The sequence below is a fragment of the Mobula hypostoma genome, chromosome 8 (genome assembly GCF_963921235.1).
Source record: "Mobula hypostoma chromosome 8, sMobHyp1.1, whole genome shotgun sequence".
Classification (NCBI taxonomy): Eukaryota; Metazoa; Chordata; class Chondrichthyes; order Myliobatiformes; family Myliobatidae; genus Mobula; species Mobula hypostoma.
The window spans coordinates 110,730,830-110,756,017 of record NC_086104.1 but is presented as its reverse complement, the minus strand read 5'-3'; the positions used below and the strand labels follow the sequence as shown (position 1 = coordinate 110,756,017).

Below are 25,188 nucleotides of genomic sequence, written 5' to 3'. Positions count from 1 at the left end.
CTATTTCTTTAGCATTTTTGTCCTTTTTTTATGATGTCAAGTTGCTAGGTAGATGCTCAAACCAGCCCGAATGGAAAGCGGGCAAGGAGCTGGCCGGATTCGATGCGATGCCACTACACCACTGGCCAATCTTATGTGCTTATGCATATTTTAATCCATATCCACACTTAACTTCTAACTTTACTTTTCATTTTATTCTTTATTCTTTGTAATTGATGAATGTTGTTTTATGTCGCATGTCACACCCTGAAGATGCAAATCCCTGTTAGGTATGGTGAATAAAGTTGTTCCTTCGTCCTGAGCTCATTAAGATGGTCTTTTGTTTCTGCGGTGTTAGTAGACTGCAGCCAATGACCTTTCCGACTGACCTGACAGTTCACTGTAGATTCAATGTATTATAAGAGGATGCTGCATCATCCAAACAGTAATGGCGGATGTGAGGATGCTCTCTATGATGGCAGTATAGAATTGCAGCAGGATGTTCTGGGGAAGATGGAATTTTACCAACTCATGCACGAAATACATCTGCTGCCAAGCCTCTCTGGTTTTGTCATATAAATATAATTGCAAAGGAAGCACAGCAACTCTTTGGTCAACGATGTCTGCTCCAAACCTGATGCCAAATGAACTTAGAGCAGCAAACAAGAACGGTGGAGGAACTCACTGATTTTGTATGCCAGTCCAGGCAAAAGGTTTTGAGCTGAAATGTCAACTGTCCATTTCCCTCCTTAGATGCTGCCTGACCTGCTGAGTTCCTCCAGCACTTTTTGTGTATTGCTCCAGATTTCCAGCATCTGCAGTCTTTCTTGTGTTGCCAAATTCAAGCAACGCCCTTCTGACTTATGTAGTCAATACCCCTCTGTACCCTGTGTAGTCCCTGTGTCCGTATACCAGCCTCTTAGACACCTCCGTTGCAGATGCCTCCTCCACCACCAACACTGGTAGCCCATTTCAGGCACACACCTATGTTAAGGGTCTTGCAACTCATACCTCCTTTAAACACTCCTCCTCTCACGTTAAATGGATATCTCCAGTATGTGACATCTTTATCACATGCCTTTTGTAAATTCATCATTTTCTATAACTCTTAAGGAATTTATGTGAGGAAAAAGATAACTGATGAGAAACTGATAACTGATGATGATTTTGTCAATGGTAAATTGTGAAACAGATGGTTTTTACGTACACAACCCTTCTGTAAGGCGGTAGTGAACTGTAGTTTATAAATACAAGAGGTTCAGCAGATGCTGAAAATCCAGAGTAACACACACAAAATGCTGGAGGAACTCAGTATGGAAGAGAGCATACATGGAGAGGAATGCTAAGTTCCTCCAGCATCTTGTGTGTATGAACTGTAGTTTCTTCCCTTCAGTCTTGTGTGGCAGCAGCCTGGGACAAAGAGGCTGCTCGCGTTGACCATAGCTGATGACCATAATAGCATGAACCAGGACCAACTCTATCTCTGACCTGGGACAGTTTGAAGATCTAACTTTCATCCCACCGAGAAAGCGCTGATCTCCACAACCCACCCTCAATCTCCTCCAGCCCTGATCAAGATCTCGACATCCAAACACCACCCCATATGTCTCCACCTGGCTCCCAGCACCACACCAACACCCTGAGCTTCAAAATAATCTCTACATTCCAGTCCTCTTTCTACTCCTCCTTCACACAGTCTGTTTTCCTTCACCTGTTCTGCATTTCACCAGTGTTTGGGACCTCCACTCCAGCTGCAGTGCTCTATGGAGAGCACTGAAAGTGTTGGGGAAACTGGATTTACAAACAGACCTATAGAAGGCTCCCAATTGGAATATTCCATTAATTCCTCAGGAAATACTCCATCAAATCCTACAGGGAAACATTCCATCAATTCCCCAAGGAAACATTGTCTCAATTCCTATGGGAATAATCCATCGGTTCCCAATGGGAAATACTTCATCAGCACTCTAAGAAAATACATGGCTATCCACTTTATCAGGTACATCTGTGCAGCTGCTCACTAATGCAAGTATCTAATCAGCCAATTGTGAGCAACACCCCAATAAATAAAAGCATGCAGACATGGTCAAGAGGTTCAGCTTAGACCAAAATGGGGAAGAAATGTGATCTAAGTGACTTTGACCGAAGAATGATAGTTGCTGTCAAACGAGGTGATTTCAGTAACTCAGAAACTGCTGATTTCCTAGGATTTTCCTGCACAGCAGTCTCTTGACCCCTCAGCTAATGGTAGGGGTCCATGGCATAAAAATGGTTTGGGAACCCCTGCATCTCGAGTTTGAAGAGAATAGTACAGGAGGTACCAATTAAAGTGGCCACTAAGTGTATTCTAACACTTCCCACTAGGAAGTATTGTGCCCCTTTTGAAATCTTACTGGTGTCACTTCTATAATAATTTCATAGCTCTTGTTCAGCATAATTTTGGTGATTTAAACCAAGAGATGATAATGATCTTGCACATTGCCAGAGAGTGACCAGTACAGATGGCCAGCTCAGTGTGAGCTCATGTGAGCTGTGATCAACCATTCCAGAATGTTAGAAACATCCTCAGAAAAATCTTCCCTGTTTGAGTAAAAGATTTTCAACCTGAAACATAAAGTTTCTGTTTCTCTCTCGACATTTGCTGCCTGGCCTGCTGAATGTTTCTAGCATTTTCTGTTCAGTGTTGCCAATTTGAAGCATCTGCAATACTTAAATCCTTGGTTCTTACCGTAAGTATGTTGGGTACAGCTCCATGTTTACAAAGCACACCATTTCCATGGTAACAGTTATTCCCAGTCTGCCCAAGGATGCAATGACAGTTTTCAGCCATAAGACATCTGCAGTGAAAGAAATATGTACATCTTACAAATTGTCATGGCTTCTGAGGAAATTTCAAAATATCACGAGTTCCCTTTGACTAAAGCTCATTTTATGAGATGAGTTGTAACAGTGAGCACACGTCTGACAAACTGAAAGAAATACAGTTTTCTCCTAAAGGAATCTTGGTAGTTATGAATCAGAGCCCTTTGTTGCCAATGGCAACCTTTCACCCTCTTGCTTATCAAGAATTCAACTACCTCTGCCTTAATGATTTTCATAACTCTGCTTCCAAGGCCTGTTGAGGAAGAGTGTACCAAAGACTCACATCCCTCAGAGAGAAAAACCTTTCATCTGAACTCCATCTTAGATGGACAACTTCTGTGATGGCTAGATCCAGATACTCCACCAGAGGAATCTTCCTCTCCACATCCACCATGTCAAGACCCCACAGGATTTGTTATATTTCAAGCAAGTCTCCTCTCACACTTCCAGAGGTGCAATCCTACATTAAAGAACTGATTGCTAACTTCAGGAAGGGAAAAGGGAGCACATATGCACCCATCTGCATTGGGGGATCAGTGGAGGAGAGGGTCAGCAACTTTAAATTCCTGGGTATTCACATATTGGGTGACCTGTCCTGAGATGCAACCGTGAGGAAGATGCACCAGTGTCTTTACTTTCTTAGAAGGTTAAGGAGATTTGGCTTGTCTGCAGCTGTTCTGTTGAAAGTGTCCCAGCTTGTTACATCATGGTCTGGTACAGTAAGCGCAAGTGCAAGACCATAAGAAGCTGAAGAGAATAGTGGACTCGGCCCAGTACACCACGGCACATTCAGCAATATACTCAGCACATCAGGACTATCTACAGGAGGCAGTGCCTCAAGAAAGAAGCATTTATCATCAAAGATCACCGCCAACCGGGCCAGGACATCTTCTCACCTTTGCTATCGGGAAGGAGATACAGAAGTCCCACACCGCTAGGCTGATGACAGCTAATTCCCTTCAACCATCTGGTATTTGAACCAACTTGCAAAACTCTAATCATTACCTGAGCAGAGTAAAACCATGATCACTTTAATAACTTTTCACTACAATTGAATTTTTGGGCTCTTTAAGTTGCATACAATTTATGCTGATTCATGTTTTCCAGACAGTGTTGTGTATCTGATGCTATGTGCCACTGAGGCTGCTCCAGGTAAGTTTTTCATTGCACCTGTGCATTTTTCTACCTGTGTAGATGACAATAAACTCAACTTGCACTTTAACTAACTATGTTGTCCAGACTTTCCTCTGAAAGCCCAAGCCTCATTCCAACATTTGTTCCAGTAAACCTTTAAACCTTCTCTATATTCCTTCCAGTTCATCAACATCTGTCCTTAAATAATAGACCAATTCCATGCACAGTTCTCCAGATGCAGTTTCGTCATTGCCCTATATAATTGTACAAATTGCACATAATTGAGAAATAAATCAGTTTTCCAAAGGACTAAGTCACCATATTGGAGAGCTGCTTCCAAAATTAAGGAACATAGTAAATGGGATTGTAACAACTTAGACTAGAGTTACAATGGAAGAGGTTAGAATCACTCAGCAGGTCAGGCAGCATCTGTGGAGAGAGAAACAGGGTGAATGCTTCATGTTGAAGACACTTCTTCAGAACTTGTATTGGAGATGAGTCAAAGAATCAATGATATTTTTCAAACACAAAGAATATAAAAGGAGTTTAGAGGTATACAAAGTTATGAGGGTGAAAATAGGGCAAATACAAGCAGGCTTTTTCCACTGAGGTTGGGTGAGACTAGAACTAGAGGTCATAGGATAAGGGTGAAAGGTGATATTTTTTAGAGGAATCTGAGGAGGGACTTCTTCACTCAGAGGGTGGTGAGAGTGTGGAACGAGCTGACAGCAGAGCAGGTGCAGGTTCAATTGCAACATTGAAGAGAAGTCTGAATAAGTACATTGGATAAGAGGGGTATGGAGGGCTATGGTCAGATGGGACTAGGCAGAATAACAGTTCAGCATGGAGTAGATGGGTCAAAGGACCTGTTTCTGTGCTGTAGTGCTCTGTGACTCTGTAAATCAGACATATGTTCTTAATGGCCACTTTATTAGGTACACCTGCTTATTAATGCAAATCAGCCAATCACATGGTAGTATCTCAATGTATAAAACCATGCAGACAAGGTCAAAGGATTCATTTGTTGTTCGGATCAAACATCAGAATGGGATAGAAATGTGATCTAAGTGTGGAATGATTGTTGGTGCCACGTGGGATAGTTTGAGTATCTCAGAAACTGCACTCTCTGAGTTTACAGAAAATGGTGAAAAAAAATAATCTCGGGATCACTGCCTGTGCCACGTGACAGTGAGTATAGGAATAGAATGAGGTGGAGGATAAATGTATGGCTCAGGGACTGGAGCAGGGGGCAGGGATTCAGATTTCTGGATCTTTGGGATCTCTTTTGGGGCAGGTGTGACCTATACAAAAAGGACGGGTTGCACTTAAACCCTAGGGGGACCAGTATCCTGGCAGGGAGGTTTGCTAAGGCTATTGGGGAGAGTTTAAACTAGAATTGTTGGGGGGTGGGAACCAAACTGAAGAGACTAAGGAAGAGGAGGTTGGCTCACAAATAGAGAAAGCTTGTAGAAGGAGGATAGGCAGGTGGTAGAGAAGGAACGCACTCAGACCGAAGGAATGTTTAACACAAGGAGTGTTGTGAACAAAGCGAAAGAGCTTAGAGCATGGATCAGTACTTGGAGATATGATGTGGTGGCCATTACAGAGACTTGGATGGCTCAGGGACAGGAACGGTTACTTCAAGTGCCGGGTTTTAGATGTTTCAGAAAAGACAGGGAGGGAGGCAAAAGAGGTGGGGGCGTGGCACTGTTGATCAGAGATAGTGTCATGGCTGCAGAAAAGGTGGACGTCATGGAGAGATTGTCTACAGAGTCTCTGTGGGTGGAGGTTAGGAACAGGAAGAGGTCAATAACTTTACTGGGTGTTTTTTATAGGCTGCCCAATAGTAACAGAGATATCGAGGAGCAGATAGAGAAACAGGGTTGTCGTGATGGGAGATTTTAATTTCCCAAATATCGATTGGCATCTCCCTAGAGCAAGGGGTTTAGATGGGGTGGAGTTTGTTAGGTGTGTTCAGGAAAGTTTCTTGACACAATATGTAGATAAGCCTACAAGAGGAGAGGCTGTACTTAATTTGGTATTGGGAAATAAACCTGGTCAGATGTCAGATCTCTCAGTGGGAGAGCATTTTGGAGATAGTGATCATAATTCTATCTCCTTTATATTATCATTGGAGAGAGACAGGAACAGACAAGTTAGAAAAGCATTTAGTTGGAGTAAGGGAATTATGAGGCTATCTGGCAGGAAATTGGAAGCTTAAATTGGAAACAGATGTTCTCAGGGAAAAGTACAGAATAAATGTGGCAAATGTTCAGGGGATATTTGTGTGGATTTCTGCATTGTTACGTTCCAGTGAGACAGGGAAGTTATGGTAGGGTACAGGAACCGTGGTGTACAAAGACTAATAAATCTAGTCAAGAAGAAAAGAAAAGCTTACAAAAGGTTCAGAGAGCTAGGTAATGTTAGAGATCGAGAAGATTATAAGACTAATAGGAAGGAGCTTAAGAAGGAAATTAAAAGAGCCAGAAGGGGCCATGAGAAGGCCTTGGCAGGCAGGATTAAGGAAAACCCCAAGGCATTCTACAAGTATGTGAAGAGCAAGAGGATAAGACGTGATAGAATAGGACCTATCAAGTGTGACAGTGGGAAAGTGTGTATGGAACCGGAGGAAATAGCAGAGGCACTTAATGAATACTTTACTTCAGTATTCGCTATGGAAAAGGATCTTGGTGATTGTAGTGATGACTTGCAGCAGATTGAAACACTTGAGCATGTAGATATTAAGAAAGAGGATGTGCTGGAGCTTTTGGAAAGCATCAAGTTGGATAAATCGTCGGGACCGGATGAGATTTACCCCAGGCTACTGTGGGAGGCAAGGGAGGAGACTGCTGAGCCTCTGGCGATGATCTTTGCATCATCAATGGGGATGGGAGAGGTTCCGGAGGATTGGAGCATTGCGGATGTTGTTCCTTTATTCAAGAAAGAGAGTAGAGATAGCCCAGGAAATTATAGACCAGTGAGTCTTACCTCAGTGATTGGTAGGTTGATGGAGAAGATCCTGAGAGGCAGGATTTATGAACATTTGGAGAGGCATAAAATGATTAGGAATAGTCAGCATGGCTTTGTCAAGGGCAGGTCGTGCCTTACGAGCCTGATTGAATTTTTTGAGGATGTAACTAAACACATTGATGAAGGAAGACTAGTAGATGTAGTATATATGGATTTCAGTGAGGCATTTGATAAGTAAGGAGGCATGGGATCTAAGGGGACATTGCTTTGTGGATCCAGAACTGGCTTGCCCACAGAAGGCAAAGAGTGGTTGTAGACGGGTCATATTCTGCATGGATGTCGGTGACCAGTGGTGTGCCTCAGGGTTCTGTTCTGGGGCCCTTACTCTTCCTGATTTTTATAAATGACCTGGATGAGGAAGTGGAGGGATGGGTTATTAAGTTTACTGATGACACAAAGGTTGGAGGTGTTGTGGATAGTGTGGAGGGCTGTCAGAGGTTACAGCAGGACATTGATAGGATGCAAAACAGGGCTGAGAAGTGGTAGATGGAGTTCAACCCAGATAAGTGTGAAGTGGTTCATTTTGGTAGGTCAAATATGATGGCAGAATATAGTATTAATGGTAAGACTCTTGGCAGTGTGGAGGATCAGGGGGATCTTGGGGTCCGAGTCCACAGTTGACTCTGTGGTTAAGAAGGTGTATGGTGTATTGGCCTTCATCAATCATGGAACTGAATTTAGGAGCCGAGAGGTAATGTTGCAGCTATATAGGACCCGGGTCGGACCCCTCTTGGAGTACTCTGCTCAGTTCTGGTCACCTCAGTACAGGAAGGATATGGAAACTATAGAAAGGGTGCAGAGGAGACTTAGAAGGATGTTGCCTGGATTGGGGAGCATGCCCTATGAGAATAGGTTGAGTGAACTTGGCCTTTTCTCCTTGGAGCGACGGAGGATGAGAGGTGACCTGATAGAGGTGTATAAGATGATGAGAGGCATTGATCGTGTGGATAGTCAGAGGCTTTTTCTCAGGGATGAAATGATTGCCACAAGAGGACACAGGTTTAAGGTGCTGGGGAGTAGGTACAGAGGAGATGTCAGGGGTAAGTTTTTTACTCAGAGAGTGGTGAGTGCGTGAAATGGGCTGGCGGCAACGGTGGTGGAGGCGGATACGATAGGGTCTTTTAAGAGTCTTTTGGATAGGTACATGGAGCTTAGAAAAATAGAGGGCTATAGGTAAGCCTAGTAATTTCTAAGGTAGGGGCATGTTTGGCACAACTCTGTGGGCCGAAGGGCCTGTATTGTGCTGTAGGTTTTCTAACATTAAAACATCCAGTGAGCACCAGTTCTGTGGGCAAGAATGCTTTGTTAATGGGAGAAGTCAATGGAGAATGGCCAGACTGATTCAAGGAGGCAGGAAGGTGACTGTAGCCCACATGACTACAGTGGTGTGCAGAAGAGCATCTTTGAATGCACAACATGTTGAACCTTGAAGTGGTTGGGCTACAGCAGAAGACCAGGAGGTGCATTATGAAAAGGCTACTGAGTGTAGAGCACACGGCATTGGGGATAGTGTACTGAGGAATGGTTTTCAGGTCAGGTCTCCGTGAGCTGGGCTGGGCTGGCCCCAGCTACTCATAATCTGCATAGATAAATTGGATGAGAAGATTAAATGCAATATACTCAAAAGTTTGCTGATGGTACAGAACAGAATTTCAGAGTTGACTGTGAGAAGGATGGTGAGATTGGGTAAGGCTGTAGACTGGTGAAGTGGTAGGGGTACATTGCAAAGCCCCTGTTACAGGCACTTTTGCCCCCCCCCATTGAATGCTGGATCCCAATTCATTAGCCCAGTTGGGATTACAGTCGGAGAGGTACTTACTCTCGGGGATGAAGGCCACTATCAGGCAGGAAGCCCCTGACAACAGGCCGCCAGTCGCAAAGGGAAGACGCCGGCCAATTCGCTCAATGACAAGAAGGACGATGATTGAGGCCGGGATTTCCGCAGCTCCAGAGATGAAGAAGTCAAGGTAGATGTTTCCACCCATATTTCCCAGATACATGATCAGCCCCTGGTACACCAAAGCACAGGCAAACCTGGAGGGAAAAGTGTACAGCCAGTAAATGACTCTCTACAAATGAGATACGGGTCACTTTACGCTGGTTGGAAAATTATCTCACATTAGATTGACTAAAGAAAAACACAGAGTGTGGTGTTCTAAACCAGAGTCTGAATCCATTAAAGAATTGGGCAGACTCAATTTTCCTCCTTTCAGCTATATTTCCACAGTCCTGTTGTCTTTGTAGAACAAGAATTGGATCCAACTAGCTTTTGTCTGCCTTTAGGCTCCACACAAAAATCCTCCCACCAGATATTCCTGCCAATATCTGTAAGGAGTTTGTACATTATCCCTGTGCCCGCACGGGTCTTCTCCGAGTGCTCCACATTCCAAAAGCGTCTGGTTTAGTAGGTCATTAGTCACATGTGTGTAATAGGGTGGCACGGGCTCGTTGGAACTATTACTGTGCTGTTTCTCTAAATAAAATTTAATATCAGTCCACCAATGTGATTCTCTTCCTCCCTCTCACGTCTTCCACTGAATGCATCCTTCAACCCTTCCACAGGATAGCACGCTCCACATTCCATAAAGGCTGGAGCTGTTGCTCCTGGACATCCTACCACAGGGACTGTCTGATAATTGATTTTCCTTTGGGCCAAAGCATCTCTCCTTCTGCTTTTTGGTGATCAGGTCATCAGAAAAGTTCCATCTTGCCTGATCTTCCCTGAGAGATTCACCTGCCTGGTTCTTTGGTCTCCATCAGTTCTCTCTCTTCATTTTGCACGATATATATAGTGCGTGTGACAAACTGGTGGCCAAGAAGGAGCTGGTGGGGGACGGTGCAGGTGCAGACACACCCAGCCCTGAGACACCGGGCAAGGTCATTTGATTCCAAACAATTGGTTTATTGATCATTACAGAATGTCTCTCTGGTGCTTCCCACTCCCTCCACTCTCCCTTCCCCTTTCCCAGCCACGATGCCCCTCTGCCTGCCCCCTTCCCACTCTCAGTCCACAATAGAGACCCAAATCAGAATCAGGTTTATTATCACTCACATATGTCATGAAATTTGTTTTCTTTTGCAGCTGCACCATTACTACAGTACTGTGCAAAAGTCTTGTACCCTAGCTACATGTATGTGCTGAACACTTTTGCACTGTACTACATATACATAATTGTAATTTATGTATTTTTATTATATATTGCACTGTACTGCTGCTGCAAACCAATAAATTTCATGATATATACCAGCAATCCAGTGATATTAAACCTAATTCTGATCATGACCATGACCTTCTGTAAAAAATGGGATCTGTAAATTTCTCCCAGCTTCTCAGTCTTTACATTATAATCCCAGTATTAATTTGCTTAACTGCATTAACCATTCTTTGTTGGCTTTGAAGAGAATTCAGCTCACTTTACACCTCTGACCAAATTGAACTTTCCAAGAAGACAGTGTCCTTGTTGAATTAAGCACAATGGCCATAAATCCCTGTAAGAAACTCATTGCTGATTGAACCACTAAACCCTCTCTCACTCCAAGCACAAGAGTAATCTCCACCCTCACCAGAGTATCCCAGACAACACCATTTCCAGTCAGATCAGGAATCAGTGAGCCCCTGATGGGCAAAGGAAATGTTTCAAAGATATCATCAAAATCAGCCTGAAAGATTTCAACATTGCTTCTAAAAGTTGGGAAGATGGCACTCGGTAGATAAACCTGGAGGAAATCTGTTCAAGTGGGAGCTGTGCTTAGAAAAATAGAGCGCTGTGCGGTAGGGAAATTCTAGGCAGTTTCTAAAGTAGGTTACATGTCCAGCACAACATTGTGGGCCGAAGGGCCTGTAATGTGCTGTAGATTTCTATGTTTCTATGTGCTACATGAGACCAACCTCTGCTGTAGCTCAGAGAACAAGCAGCAGCTGTGAAAGGAGAGACTGAACTACTAAAAGACCCAACCACTGACCACAGCCACCATTCTCTCATGCCCACACTGCACCGGAATATGTAGATCCCGGATCGGCCTCTACAGGCACCTGAGGACCCACCGATAGACAACTCCTGAGGAGAACATCAGACTCATCTCCAGTGATCACACTACAGGATGTGGGGGCATCAGAGGCCAGGCCAGGTTAGTCAGTGGATTCAGTCAGAGTTCCACTCAGGTAGGAGGGGCGAGTTCCAATGAATCACTGGTTTCGGAAATTGCCGTGTCTAGAGTTCAAGACCTAGTGTTTGGAGATCAGCGTGTCCTCGGATCAATGCCGAGGATCGAATCCGAAGACTGGTCGCCAGAGCTGAGTCTGCGAGTCCACCAGGGAAGCTGAAGTCTGATACCTATGGGCCTGAGTCTGAGTGCTAGTCCACTGGAGGCCAGAGGTGACACTTGCAGGCTGCTCCCAGCACAGGCCCGGGTGAGTTAATTGTTAACACAAACAGATTTCACTCTATGCTTCGATGTACACATGATGAATCAACTTGTATCACCAATCTTAATACTTCATACAAGAGGGAGTTCAGGTTTTTGAAATTGTGTTCAGTGTATAGGAGCTTTCAACTTCTTCACAGTCAAAAAGTGAATGCCAGCATTTACACCTGGGTCTGCCCGCTTTTTGTGAAAGATTTGTTCCCTTATATCCATTCCAGAAGTGTGTGAACAGCCCCATGTATTTTGTTCTGAATATTCCCCAATTAATTGTAGTAATCCATTCCCTGTTACATACACCCTGTGACAAATTTTGACAAGATCATTGGTGCTCTGGGCACCTGCCCCTGCAGACCATTATTCCACACCTGTATTTAACCCTTTGGATATATAAATGGGATATTTACCACAGGGAAATACCAGGATCACTGGGAATCAGAAATAGAAGTGGAAACATTGCTTACCTTTAATTATTGAATGCCGTTGAGTTGGGAAGGCTGTGATGTGCAAAGTGCTTGTGTTTGTCAGTAAAGGCAGTAAGATCAGCATGAGAATGAGATGGCGAATTGAAGGACAGGAGACTGAAGACTCAGATCCCTCCTGGACCTGATGCAGGGGATCTCCATGTGACCACACAGTCTGTGCTTCGTTCTCTAATGTAGAGGCGACCACTCTGTGAGCACTGAAAGCAGTTCACTAGATTGGGAGAAGTGCGAGGGAATCGCTGCTTCACCTGAAGGGCCTGATTGAGCCGTGGTTGGTTGGGTGGGCAGAGGCGAAAGAGCAGGAGATGTACAGTACCTCCAGTGATTGCCTGGGCAAAGGCAGTGGGTGTTGATGGAAAGAAAGTGAGGCAGTAATCCCTGAGGAAAAGATCCACTGGAGTATTATCAGCAGCCCCATCACCTCCCCCCATCCTCCCCTGGCATTCGAAAAGGACATTAGCCTTCAGTTTCATTCATCTTTAGCCCTTTCCTTCTATGACCCTCTTTAGCTTCTTACACTGCAATAGAGTTATATAGCACAAAAACAGACTGAACAAGATATCTATCCAAGCTGGTCAAATCACAAATCATAAATCACAAAAACTTTTCCTACATTTGTGACACCAAGGGACTCAGCTCCTGTCAAGCCTGTTGGCTCTCCTCACTCAGTTCAATTTCACCCTCACCTACAGCAAGAATACCATGGCTGATGCTCTCTCCCACAAGCTTGACACCTCTGAGGACAAAGCCGATCAAGAGCCCATCCTTCCCCATACATGTACGGCTGCTCCAGTGATTTGGGGAAAGGAAACAGAGGTGAAAGCAGCCCAACATTCAGATCCAGGTCCAAGTGGGGGACCCAACCAGCTGTTTGTTCCTGCCGGGGTGCGTCCCAGAATGTTGGAGTGGCGCACTCTTCCCATCAGGTCAGCCACCTGGGGACTCAATGGATCCTGGAATTTAGAAAGAGATGATTTTGGTGGCCATCTATGTCCCAAGATCTCTCTGCCTGTCCTGCTCGTGCACAAAACAAGGTGTCACATCAGAATCCAATTGCTCTGCCCACTGCCTGTGTCTCACCTCTTGGTGGATTTCATCACTGGTCCCACTCCATTCGATGGGAACACTACCATTCTGCTAGTTACAGACCAGTTCTCTAAGGCAGCCCACTTCATTCTCCCCAAGCTCCCATCAACTTGTGAGACTGGCACACTTATGGTTCAGCTGCACAATTTCCCCCAGGAGATAGTGTCTCTTCCAGGGCCACATCCCATTTTTGGGAGGCTTTCTGTTCTCTTTTGGGAGCCACAGCCAATCTCTCACCGGGTTTCCACCACCCAATCTAATGGCCGGACTGAGAGAGTGATTCAGGAGTAGGTGACAACCCTGCTCTGACCTGTATCTTCCAACCCCAGGACCTGGAGCACCCAACTGGTTTGGGCAGAGATTGTCTGCAGTTGTCTCCTCCACTAGCATGTTCCCCTTTGAATGGCACACGGGATTCCTGCCACTACTCTTCCCCGTCCAAGAGATGATGTGGGAGTATCGCTGCTGAACAATTAGTCCAGTGCTACAAGCAGACATGGAGATGGGTCAGGACTTCTCTGCTGTGCACCTAGAGACAATATGCCTGACAGGCTGATAATCTCTGCCAGCAACTGAGGTCTCACAAGCCAAGGGAAAAAGTCTGGCTGGCATTTAGAGATGTTCCGTTGAGAGTAGAGAGCTGCAATCTGACCTCATATTACATGGGAATATTTGTAGTTGAGGTGGTTATCAACAGAGCCTCCCATAGTCTATGTCTATCAACATCCATGAAGATTCACCCAGTTTTCCATGTTCCCCAGCACAAACCAATGACTACCTCTCCCCTTGCTCCATTCTCTCTCCCACCACCTCCCGCCCACTTGGTGGACAGGTTCCTTGACTACTCTGGATGGTGCATCCTGGCATCTCGCTGGATACGGGACAGTGTCTAGGAGCCCGCTGATTGGGAGGAGTGTGGCCTGGAGGGATGTTCTTGGGTCCCAGCTCGACACATCCTAGACAAGAATCTCATCCAGGTCTTCCAGCAGGCACAGGCCTCTGGTGCCTCAGTAGACACACCTAGGGAGGGAGGCCCTGTCGCAGCCGCGGACACTGCCGCGGAGTCTGGGTGTTCTCTCAGGCAGGCAGCTGAAAGAAGACGGCAGTCACACACGTGAGAATGCAGACATTCCAGTCAATTAGGGTTTCTTTGTAATTGTGTTTAACTCCCTTCCTTTTCTTTCAGTCCTGATCGAAGCACAGCGATAACAGCCCTTGCTTACCTTAGTCCACATTCCAAGAAAGAAAATTAGTGATTTAGTTAGATGCTGTTAATGGAACTGTATTAATTTAGTTCTATGATACCACTTACAAACTGCGGTGATGGTGTTAGTTTTTAGTGAGTTTAAGAGTGTTTAGTTAGTGGCCCTGTTGGCCTAGTATTTATTGTTTCCCTTTTGTTCTGTACAGTTCTTATTAAAACTCAGCGAACTATTCATTCTGGGTCTGTGTCCTTCCCTCTACACTTGGGCCATCATTGAACTCCTATCAATCTATTCCTCTCATAACTGTGTAAACCTCTATCCAAACTCTCCTCATTTTAATGAAGTACTAACCTATTCAACTTTTCCCTAGAACTCAGGTCTTCAATTCTGGCAACATGCTTGTAAATTTTCTCTGTACTTTTTCAATTTCATTGTTACCTTTCCTGTAGGTAGGTAACCAGAACTGCACTCAATACTCAAAATTAGGCCTCACTGACGTATAATACAACTTCGACATAACATCCCAACTTGTACTCAATGCACTGATCTCTGGAGGCCAATGTGCCAAATGCTCTCTTTATGACTTTATTTACCTGTGATGCCTCTTTCAAGGAATTATGGATCTATATACGCAGATCCCTTTGTTCTACCATCCACTGTACAATTCTTACCCTACCTTGGCCTCCCAAAGTGCAACACCTCACACTTGTCTACATTAAGTTCCATCAGTCATTTTTCAGCCCATTTTTCCACCTAGTCCAGGTCCCTCTGCAAGCTTTGATAGTCTTTCTCGCGGTCCACTAAACCCCAAATCTTGGTGTCATCCACAGACTAGCTGATCACATTTCAACATTATCATCCACATCGTCGATATAGATGACAAGCAACAACGGACCCAGCACCAATCCCTGCAGCATAAGACTAGTCACATTGAATCCAAATTACTGCCTCACCCTGGTGCCAAGTGACCCAACCTTCTTGACCAACCTCCTATATGGGACCTTGTCAAAGGCCTTGCCAATGTCCATGTAAACTACTCCCACTGCCTTTCCTTCATCAATTTTCTTGGTTATCTCCTCAAAAGATGCTATAAGATACGTTAGACATGACCTATCATGAACAAAGCCATGTTGACTATCCCTAATCAGTTCCTGTCTGTCCAAATACTTATATATCTGGTCTCTTAGAATACTTTCCAATAACTGACAAATTACTATCACCAGACTCACCAGCCTGTAATTTTTCGGCTTATTTCACATTGCACACACACAGTGCTTGCCATCAACTTCTTCAAAAGCTAAGTGTAACAAATTCAATGAACTTTTATCACACTCAAAACCCAAATTGCAACGATAAATAATTACTAACCAAAATCATAACTGCTGACATATTAAGAACAAAATCCAAATAATGCAGATCTTGTAACCCAATTAAATGGGACAGCAGAATCTTCTAACTACATCTCAGCAAGGTTTTAACTTGTCCATTTTCAGCCTGCCATTAACTCCTTAATTATATTACAAGATGATAATCAGGACATATTTCAAAATCCCTCATATTTTAAGAGAATATCTAGCAAATCAAATCTATGCTGGTTTACAGGACAATCCCATTCCACCATCTGTAATCTTCTCTCACTGCAATCACAGCTGCTCTGTGGGCACCAGAAGGTGTGCTGATACTTGCGGGCTGCTCCCGTACATCATTGGGTGTGTTGGTTGTTAACACAAACGATGCATTTGATAAATAAACTTGAATGTTGAATCTTCCCTCATGCCACTCACCTAGACATATGGGGCAATTTACAGTGGCCAATTGACCTACTGACCTGCGTGTCTTTTCCTCATGCCATCAGGTTTGTGAAGCTGACCTACACAATTTTAACCCTACCAAAGCAACAAAACACCACAGTTCACTTCGACTTGACTTGAAACCCAAATGTTTCCAGGCAGAATGTGCAAACTCCACATAGACAGCTCCGGATGCCAAGATTGAACCAAAGGCCCCGTTAGCTGAGAATTGGTGTTTCTTGTGCCACATTAAATGTGGTGTAAGTGAGAGAGGCCAAATCAGCACATAAAGAGGTGGATGTAATCGAAGGAGGGGGTGCTTGTAGAGGTGGATGAAAATGTGTAGTCAAGGTTACAGTCACATTAACCACAGCAGAGCAATCCTGATTTTGATATCACGGTTACCATAAGACATTTGAGCAGAACTAGACCACTCGGCCCATCAAATATGGTCTGCCATTCCATTATGGCCGATTCATTAGCCCTCCCAACACCATTCTCTTGCCTTCTCCCTATAATCAAGACCTTACCAACCTCCACTTTAAACATACACAATGAGTTGGCCTCCACAGCCGTCCGTGGCAATGAATTCCACAGATTCACCACCCTCTTGGTAAAGAATGCTGCCAAGACCAGCTTAGTAACATGGGTTTGGGCAGAGTGACAGAGAAGCGCAGTTCTGCAGTTACTTGACATCATTCAGTCACAGAACACAGTAGTGTCGGCAGGATAGTATAGCGGTCAGCGTAACACTTTACAGCACCAGCAATCATGATCAAGGTTCAATTCTTTCCCCTTTCTGCATGGAAGCCCTAAACCCTCTGCATGGCCATGCAGGCCTCTTAATCTTACCAGTTTATCATCAAGATGAGAGTGTGTCTCCTTATCCGCGGGGTCCTAAACAGGTCCAGTACAGAGGGTCGGGTCGCATGTCCGTCACCCTCCTCCATCGTAATGGTCTGAAAGGAGACAGGGGCTCAGGCATTAGTGGGACAGTGGTGTAAGGGAACATGTGTGAAGTGCCGAGGAACGTGTGCACCACCCCAGGGGACAACAACGTTACAAAGAGTGGCTCTGTGTAGGGGTGCGAAGTCGAGTGTCCTCCTATACCAACCCACAACCCGACCGACGCCAAATACTTGCCCTGCGTCACGGAAGGAGAGATTCCCAGCCCTTAGTGGGTCCCTGGATGTTGGGGTATGTCACACTGTCTCCCCTAGATGTGGTGGGTGGGGTAGGCCATCTCATCTCTCCAGATGATGGGATGGGTCGTCCCTTCGCACTGGCAAGGGGAGAGGTGGGGTTTTCCTGTCAGCCTTGCTGGGGGTGGGGTGGGACCAGCCCTGTCTGACGGGATGAACTCGTCTCTGGTTTGGCCCAGCCAGGAATCTGCTGTAGCCGTGGCTGATCTGTGCACTATGGGTTCCTGTGACCCAGTGTGGCAGGTAAGGGGGGGGGGGTGGTTTCAGGATTGCAGCCTTCCTGGAACAGGAGGCAGATCCCACCGCAGAAGTCCCAATTTGGTACAAAGCTGGAGTGGCAGCTTCTGTAAAATCCCCAGCAGAGCCCTGAATGAGAACTTGGGATGTCTCCATGGGGACTGTCTCACATTACCGGCCTCTGCATCCACCCTGTTCTTCAGTGACTAGGAGCTGCCAGACCTCCCCATGCTAAAGAAGTTTGTGAACATCCCCTCCCACAACACTCACCTGGGCCGTCTGGGTCAGGCGGGACCCATTCGTCGCTGCGACCTGTTGGAGAACTTTCATCACCTCCGCCTCCTTCCCCCGGGACAACATCCACCTGGGAGACTCCGGGATCAGCCTGCCAACGTCATACGTCCTGGTAAGCAGTGGGCTACGGTCCACCAGTGGTAACAATCACCCAGACCAGAGACTACCCAAGGCAACCAGTTATCTCTTCAGATGCCATTAATGGTAATCAATCTCCCCACCCAAGATTACCAGCAGTAACCAATGTCCCTATCAGAAATTACCAGGTCACCAGTCATCCCAGCCAGATGTTACTAGTGGTGACTAGCCTCTCCCTTCAGTCATAGCCACCCAGACTAGGCATTACCAATATTAACTAGTAACATCCAGTATGCTTCAGTAGTTCAAACAACACTGCCCAAGAAAATACTGGTACCATCCCAACCACCCTATCCTTTACCAGGATTAAGTAGTCAACCTCAACAGGCAACGTCAGCAGTAACCAGTCCTTTCTCAAAGTTACCACTGGTTAACAGCTGCTCCCTCCTGGGCATTACCAGAGCTAACCAACCGCCCCTATCACACATTCACCAGGCACTATCATTAGTAACTAACCACACCCCCACAACATTACCAATAGTAAAGACACGCTCCCCCCCCCCATATTACCAATCACACCCACCCCTCCTCATGCATTACCAGTAGTAGGTGAGGAAGAGGATGTTTGGGATGGTGATAATGAGCTGCAGGCTTCTCCAGGCCGGAACTGAGTAGGCCACTGCCGGAAGGACCATGATGCCAAAACTGAATGCCATCTGGTTCAGAATGCCCGCCTGCCTCCTGTGTTTGGGCACAACCAGTTCTGTCACTGCAAGAGAAATCAGGGGGTGTGTGGAGCTGACAGGTAGCAGTGAAATGGATCCAGAGAGAACCCCCACCATCCCTCCACCCCTCCCATACCTGGCCAAGAGAGAGTGGACATTGAACCTCCAGGATGAGATTGGTAACTGTGAGGATTGAACAGGTGTTAGGGAGCTTGGTTACCAAACTCACTGACGCTTCCAGCACTAGTTATAATCTGCCTACCACAACACTAGTTCAAGGCATTTAACCCCTCTACACCATTCCCATTTCCTCCACAACATCTGTTCTCAGGGAGGGACCCACTACAATCCGTGGACAACTTAATAGTGATTTATATGCAATCTTTGAGGTGCCTGGATTTTTAGATTTACAAGTACAGTGTATAAACATTCTTGTTGATACCATGGCAGAGAAGATTAAGAGTAGAAAGTCATCAAATGGCAGGACCTGGTGCTTCCAAATTCCAGGTCCCATTGTCACATTCCCAAATGATCTGCAGAAGGATGAGACCATATTTTGAGCAACTTTTAGTAGCTCCGTTTAACTCTCTATTTATCAATGCACTCAGTATTGTCAGAGATCCCTGCCATCCACTCCACAATCTCTCTGACCCCTACCATCAGGCAGGAGGTACTGTAGCATTAGCACAAGGAGTGTTAGGATGGGAAACAGCTTCTTTCCCCCAGGTTGTGAGACTAATAAACTCCCTGCCATCACATATGAAATGCCAGTAATTTTACACTGTTCACTCTACAGAGAGTAGTGCGGACAGCCCAGCGCATCTGTAGTTGTGAACTTCTCATGATTCAGGACATTCACAAGGCCAGGTGTGTAAAAGGGGCCTGTAGGATGATTGGGGACCTAAGCCATCCCAACCACAATCTATTCCGGCTGCTACCACCCAGGAAGCTGTACCACAGGATTAAAGCCAGGACCAACAGGCTCCGGGACAGCTTCTTCCACCAGGCCATCAGGCTGATGAACTCATGCTGATTTGAGTGTACTCTATATTACATTGACTGTTCTGTTTATTATAAATTACTATGATTGCACATTACACATTTAGATGGAGATGTTATGTTAAGATTTTTACTCCTCATGTATGTGAAGAATGTAAGAATTCAGTTCAATTAATATGTGTCGTAAATGCACCTCGTGCTAAGTATCAATTTTCTAGAATATATTTTATTAGTTGTTAATTGACTTCTGGTACTATCTCTTCATGTGTTGTGTGTGAGTTATATGTACTGTGGTGAGCATCTTGCTCCAGAAGAAGGTTGTTTTGTTTGGTGGTATACATGTGTACAGTTGAACAACAATAAAAAAACTTAATGCATGAGCTCTGGGCTCTGTGAATGACTGGGAATGGAGCACCAATCACATGACTAGAAGGGAAATCAGCCACTGGGTCACCAGCCACGTGACTGGATGGGATGAGGCAGTGAATCATAGTTCACAGGATTATAGGGAATCTGGGGCTAGCTTGTTGGTCAGAGGCTCAGATGAGACCTAATAGAAGTCTATAGGATTATAAATGGCATAGATAGACAGTAGGCAGCAGGTATCTTTTGCCCAGGGTCAAAATGTCCATTACTGGAAGGCATGAGAGGGATAAATTCAAAGGAGATGTTAGGGGCAAGTTTTTTTGCAAGGAGTGGTGATGGCCTGAAATTCATTGCCCGGGTGGCATTGGACACAAATGTGATAGAGGCACTTCAGAGGCTCCTAGAAATGTGCAGAGAATGGAGGGGTATGGATACTGTGTTGGTAGAAGGGATTTGAGGAAATCTGAGGATGAACTTCACTCAAGAGTGATGCAAGTGTGGAATAAGCTGCTAGCATAAGTATTAGATAAGGGTTCAACTGTAACTTTTAAGGCAAAGTTTGGTTAGGCACATGGATGAGAGATATGGAGAGTAACGGTCTGACTGCAGGCAGAAGGAACTAGGCAGAAAACCCAGCCCAGCACATACTAGATGAGCCAAAGGACCTGTTCCTATGCTGTAGTACCCTATGACTGTATACGGCAGCCTCCATTCTACTTACTCCAGCTCCTCCTCTATCTTAATATTCTGCAGATGCTAGAAAGCCAAGGTTGTCAAGCCGAGGAGTGGTAGTGGGGACAAGATCCCACTACCTTAAAGTTCTCCTCACGGCATGCGCCTCAAATAGCCTCTGACAACCAAGTCCAACTCCTGGCCTTCTCGTGTGGCTTAGCCTCTAAGCCCGGCAGAACTGTTTCTACTGACAGGAGAAGGGGTGAAGGTGGGTCCTGGGGCCTTAAAACCAGTGCTTCGGGTAGATGGAGCTCGTCAGCCTGGGAAGGCAGTCTATCTAAGAGAGGGAAAACTCTGATTTCAAACCTCCGCTGCCTTGCGGCCATACTCACTCACAAGAAAGGCTTCGGGAGTAAACCCTGAGGACAAATCCGGAGCTGGAGTCCCTAAGGTAGTCCGACGTTGCCTTCAACCTCGTTCTGGCAATTCCTGCGACGACACTGGTGCCAAGCTGTATCGGCCCTTGCCCTTCCCATGGACAACATCAGCGTCGTGGAGAGGGGAGACTTACTGCTTGGGCAACTGCCGGTCTTCTATACAACCTTGGCCAGGCCTGCACCCTGGAGAGGACACTCCAGTGTCGCCTCACCGCGACGGCTCAACTGAAGCAAGACTTTCCAGGCGCAGATCCATGGTCTCGCGAGACTAATGGATGCCACCACCAGAAGGGATTAGTTTAATTCATCAGGCAGCATCTCTGAAGGAAAATAAACTATAAATATTTGGGTCAAGACCCTTCATCGGGACTGGAAAGGAAGGGGGCGGGAAGCAGAATAAGAAGGAGGGGGAGGGGAAGAGTACAAGCTGGCAGGTGATAGGTGAGACCCGGTGAGGGGGAAAATGTTTAATTGGGGGGTTGAAATAAGAAGCTGGTAGGTGATAGGTGGAAGAGGTAAAAGGTCGAAGAAGAAAGAATTAAATAGCAGAGGAGAGAGGAGAGTGGACCGTGGAAGAAAAGAAAGGAGGAGGGACATCAGAGGGAGAAGATGGGAAGGTGAGGAGAAGAGAACCAGAAAAAGGAACGGAAAAAGAGAGAAGGGGCAAGGGGTAATTATTGGAAGTTAGAAATCGATGTTTATGACATCAGGTTGGAGGCTACCTGAGGTGCTGCTTCTCCAACTTAAGCTTAGCCTCATCATGGCAGTAGAGGAGACCATGGACTGGTAGTGTCATACTGGGAATGGAGAGCCAACAGGGAGGTCCTTCCTATTTACAGTGGGCAGAGCAAAGGCAGAGACCAAGGAGTCCCCCAATCCACGTCAGGTCTCATCAGTGCCGAGGAGGCGGCACCAGATACAATGGATGACCCCGGCAGACTCTCAGTGTCCCCTCACCTGGAAGGACTGTTTGTGGCCCTGGGTGGTGGTGAGGGAGGAGGAGGGGTAGCTGTGGAGAGTGCCGGGTGATGGATCATTTGGGGGTGAGGGAAATGAGTGGACAAGGGTGTCATGTAGACAGTGATCCCGGTGGATGACGGAGAGTTGGGGGGAGACGGAAGGATGCGTTTAGAGGTAGGATCCCATTGGAGATGGTAGCAGTTAAAGATGGTAGATGTGCTGGATATAGAGATTGATAGGGTGGTAGGTAAGGATAAGGGGAACCCAGTCCTTGTTATGAAGGCAAGAGGATGATGTATGGGATATGGAAAAAAAGCGTGTCAATCAGCGTCAATGGTGGTGGAAGAGAAACGCCATTATTTGAAAGAGGAGGACATCTCTGATGTTCTAGAATAGAAGGCCGAAAGAATGTGAAAGGTTTTTGCACTTCTTTTTCTTACTGTATATACAGTGGATTCTGTTTGTTCAGTCCATTGGTTAATACGGGGAGCCACTTATTTGGGATTGCTCTGAAAGAACAAAAACTAATCTAGAAAATAGTTGGAATTCCCTTCATTTATTTGGGACACTTTGCTGCTTAATTGGGACAGGAGACTGTTGCTGGACAGTTTCTAACTAGCATACTTTGTGTGAACTTTTGTGGTCTACACCACGCTTAGAGCAGACAGTTTTGAAATAGTGGCATTGTGGGTGTTTGTGTTTAAAAAGTAGTTATTTTTGTCACTAAACTTAGCAAGAAGTAAGCAGTAAGACAATTTAGAACTGTTTTGCTCACTGCAGTTTCAAGCATTCAGGCTTGGAGATGCAGAAGAGCTGGGAGTGAAAATGAAACGGTTTCACTACTTCAACAAGTTAGAAACTATGAAGAATTTGAAGGTATTGACAATCATCTTGAATGTTACAATGAAAGTGAAGATCTGGAGGATGCAATCATCGAAGGCATTGTATGAAGGCAGTCCATTATCTGCACTGATTTAGTTCAGTTACAGTTAAGCAAAATATAATGGCACTGCATTAGTTACCTGTCATATCTGACGATGCCAGTGAAACCTGTGCAGGAGAGTTTTTGAAGTTGTAAAGCCATTGCACTAGGATAGTTCCACTCTCTCGACCTCGGAGGTCCAGGTCTAGTGGTGTGAGTAGTCGACACAAACTACAGTCTGGCTGCAGTGGATAACCACAACTTTTTCTGTGCTGTGTCACACCCTTCGCTCTCCATGAAGCATTGCAGAACCGCCACCTTGACAGTTGGATTTCATTGTTGATTCTCATCCACCCAATCCATTGGATCTGACTTGTATGTTAGGACAGGCACGTCCCAGTTTCACTGGGGTACGAGGCCTGCCAGTTACCCTCACCAGGTTTAGCCTGTCTGTGGAAGAGGGTGTAACAAGAGTGTGTCTGCTGTTGCACACAAGTAGCTACTTGCTGCCACAGGTGAGAGCTGAGGACCAAGGGTGAGTGAGCTGCCCCAGAATGGGCATGACAAGCCCCTTCATCAGAGGTGCTGCCCCTCTCTGGACACCCCGTAACAGCAGTGTACACCAGATGAATTCCTCTGTTGATAAGTATTAGGGAGTAATACGCAGTTTTATAATACTCTAGTTGCATTGGTAGTGTTCTAATTTCTTCTGTGTTTCATTTAAATACATAATTTGTTATTTAAATGGTAGTTTGTTTTTTTTTATACCTTTTTCACTATTTTCATGAAACTCCAGCTAACTACGACAGCAATTTAATTGGGTCAAAATGTACTAGTCCCAATGTGTCCCAATTAACCGGAATCCAATGTGTATTTTATCATAAATCAAGTTTAAATCAAACCACATCATTTTCTCCTTATGAAATTTAGCAGTGATAAAAGGAGATCAGAGTCAATGATCTACAACTTTAACAGTGTTTTTCCCTCTCAATTGATGCTGCCTGACCTGCCGAGTATTTCCAGCATTTTCTGGGTGTTTTTTTTAATTTCAGTTTGCAGTAATTTTTTTTCAAGATTGTCATCATCTGCTGAGGATCCCTGACATCTACATATCACAGAGCAAGGTTCTTACTTAAGATGTTGGCCGACAGGTATCCTCCCCGACTGAAGAGCCCCTGTAGAGTGCGCAGAATCACAAACCAAGGGTAGCTTGGAGCAAAGGCCAGTGGGAGACCCGAGGCTGTGGTCACAAAGGTTGCAAACAAGAAGCAGGACTTGCGACCAAATCTGCAGGTAGAAGTTGTGGACAGAATGATGAATATCCCATTTCCACACCCGGGGACTAACACAATGTATGAGGCATGCGTTGGTCCATACGTACATGTCCGCTGCATAGCCCATGATTATTGTTCCAAGCATGAAGCCCAGGTTCAGACAAGCCTGAGGGAGGTCCACCTTCCAGGCGTCAGCACACACCAGCTGAAACTGTTGTGGAATTACACAAATAACATCACTGAAACACACAAGTTCCACAGCCACGTGCCAACCTAAACTGATAGGGGTACCAACATCTCCTAAGTGCAAAGAGTAAAGGCGTTTGGGTTTTACAGAACAGGGACAAGTCATTTGCCTATGTTGTACTGATTCTGTGTAATGCATTCAAACATAAGCAAGGCCTACGACAAACCCCGACATGGCAGGTTGGTCAAGAAGGCTCAGTCACTTGGCATTTAGGATTAGATATTGGCTTCACAGGAGAAGCTAAAAAGTGGTAGCATGGTTGCCTGTCTGACTGAAAGCCCGTGACTAGTGGTCTGCTGCAGGGATCAGTGCTGTGTCCACTGTTGTTTGCCATCTATATCAACAGTCTGGATGATAATGTAGTTAACTGGATCAGCAAATTTGCAAATGACACCAAGATTGGATCATAGTGGACATCGAGGAAGGCTGTCAGAGTTTGTAGTGGGATCTGGTCCAGCTGGAAAAACGGCAGATGGAATCTAATACAGACAATTGTGAGGTGTTGCACTTTGGAAGAACTGACATGGGTGACCAGCGTAGGTTACGGAGGAGTGCAGTAGAACAGTGGCATCTGGGAATACCGATCCATAAGTCCTTGACAGTGACACCACAGGTCTATAGGGTCATAATTAAAGTTTTTGGCACAGTGGCCTTCATGAAACAAAGTATGAAGTACAGGAGTTGGGATGTTATTGAAACTGTATAAAGACATTAGTGGGGCCTAATTTAGAGTAATGTATGCAATCTGATCACCTACCTACAGGGCAGATATCAATAAGATT

At 45.4% G+C, this 25,188-nt stretch overlaps 1 protein-coding gene across 1 annotated transcript in view; it reads right to left on the bottom strand.

Annotated features, from left to right (window-relative positions):
* The window catches only part of LOC134350842 (solute carrier family 22 member 2-like), a 55,585-nt gene that overhangs the window by 25,498 nt on the left and 4,899 nt on the right, over positions 1-25,188 (bottom strand). Inside the window, exons 2-8 of the mRNA XM_063056608.1 lie at positions 24,267-24,370; positions 24,018-24,172; positions 18,405-18,573; positions 17,703-17,817; positions 16,846-16,952; positions 8,825-9,039; positions 2,708-2,816 (exon numbers count right to left, since the gene is read on the bottom strand). Of these exons, the coding sequence (XP_062912678.1) occupies positions 2,708-2,816; positions 8,825-9,039; positions 16,846-16,952; positions 17,703-17,817; positions 18,405-18,573; positions 24,018-24,172; positions 24,267-24,370 (974 nt within the window). The remainder of the gene's footprint in view (positions 1-2,707; positions 2,817-8,824; positions 9,040-16,845; positions 16,953-17,702; positions 17,818-18,404; positions 18,574-24,017; positions 24,173-24,266; positions 24,371-25,188) is intronic.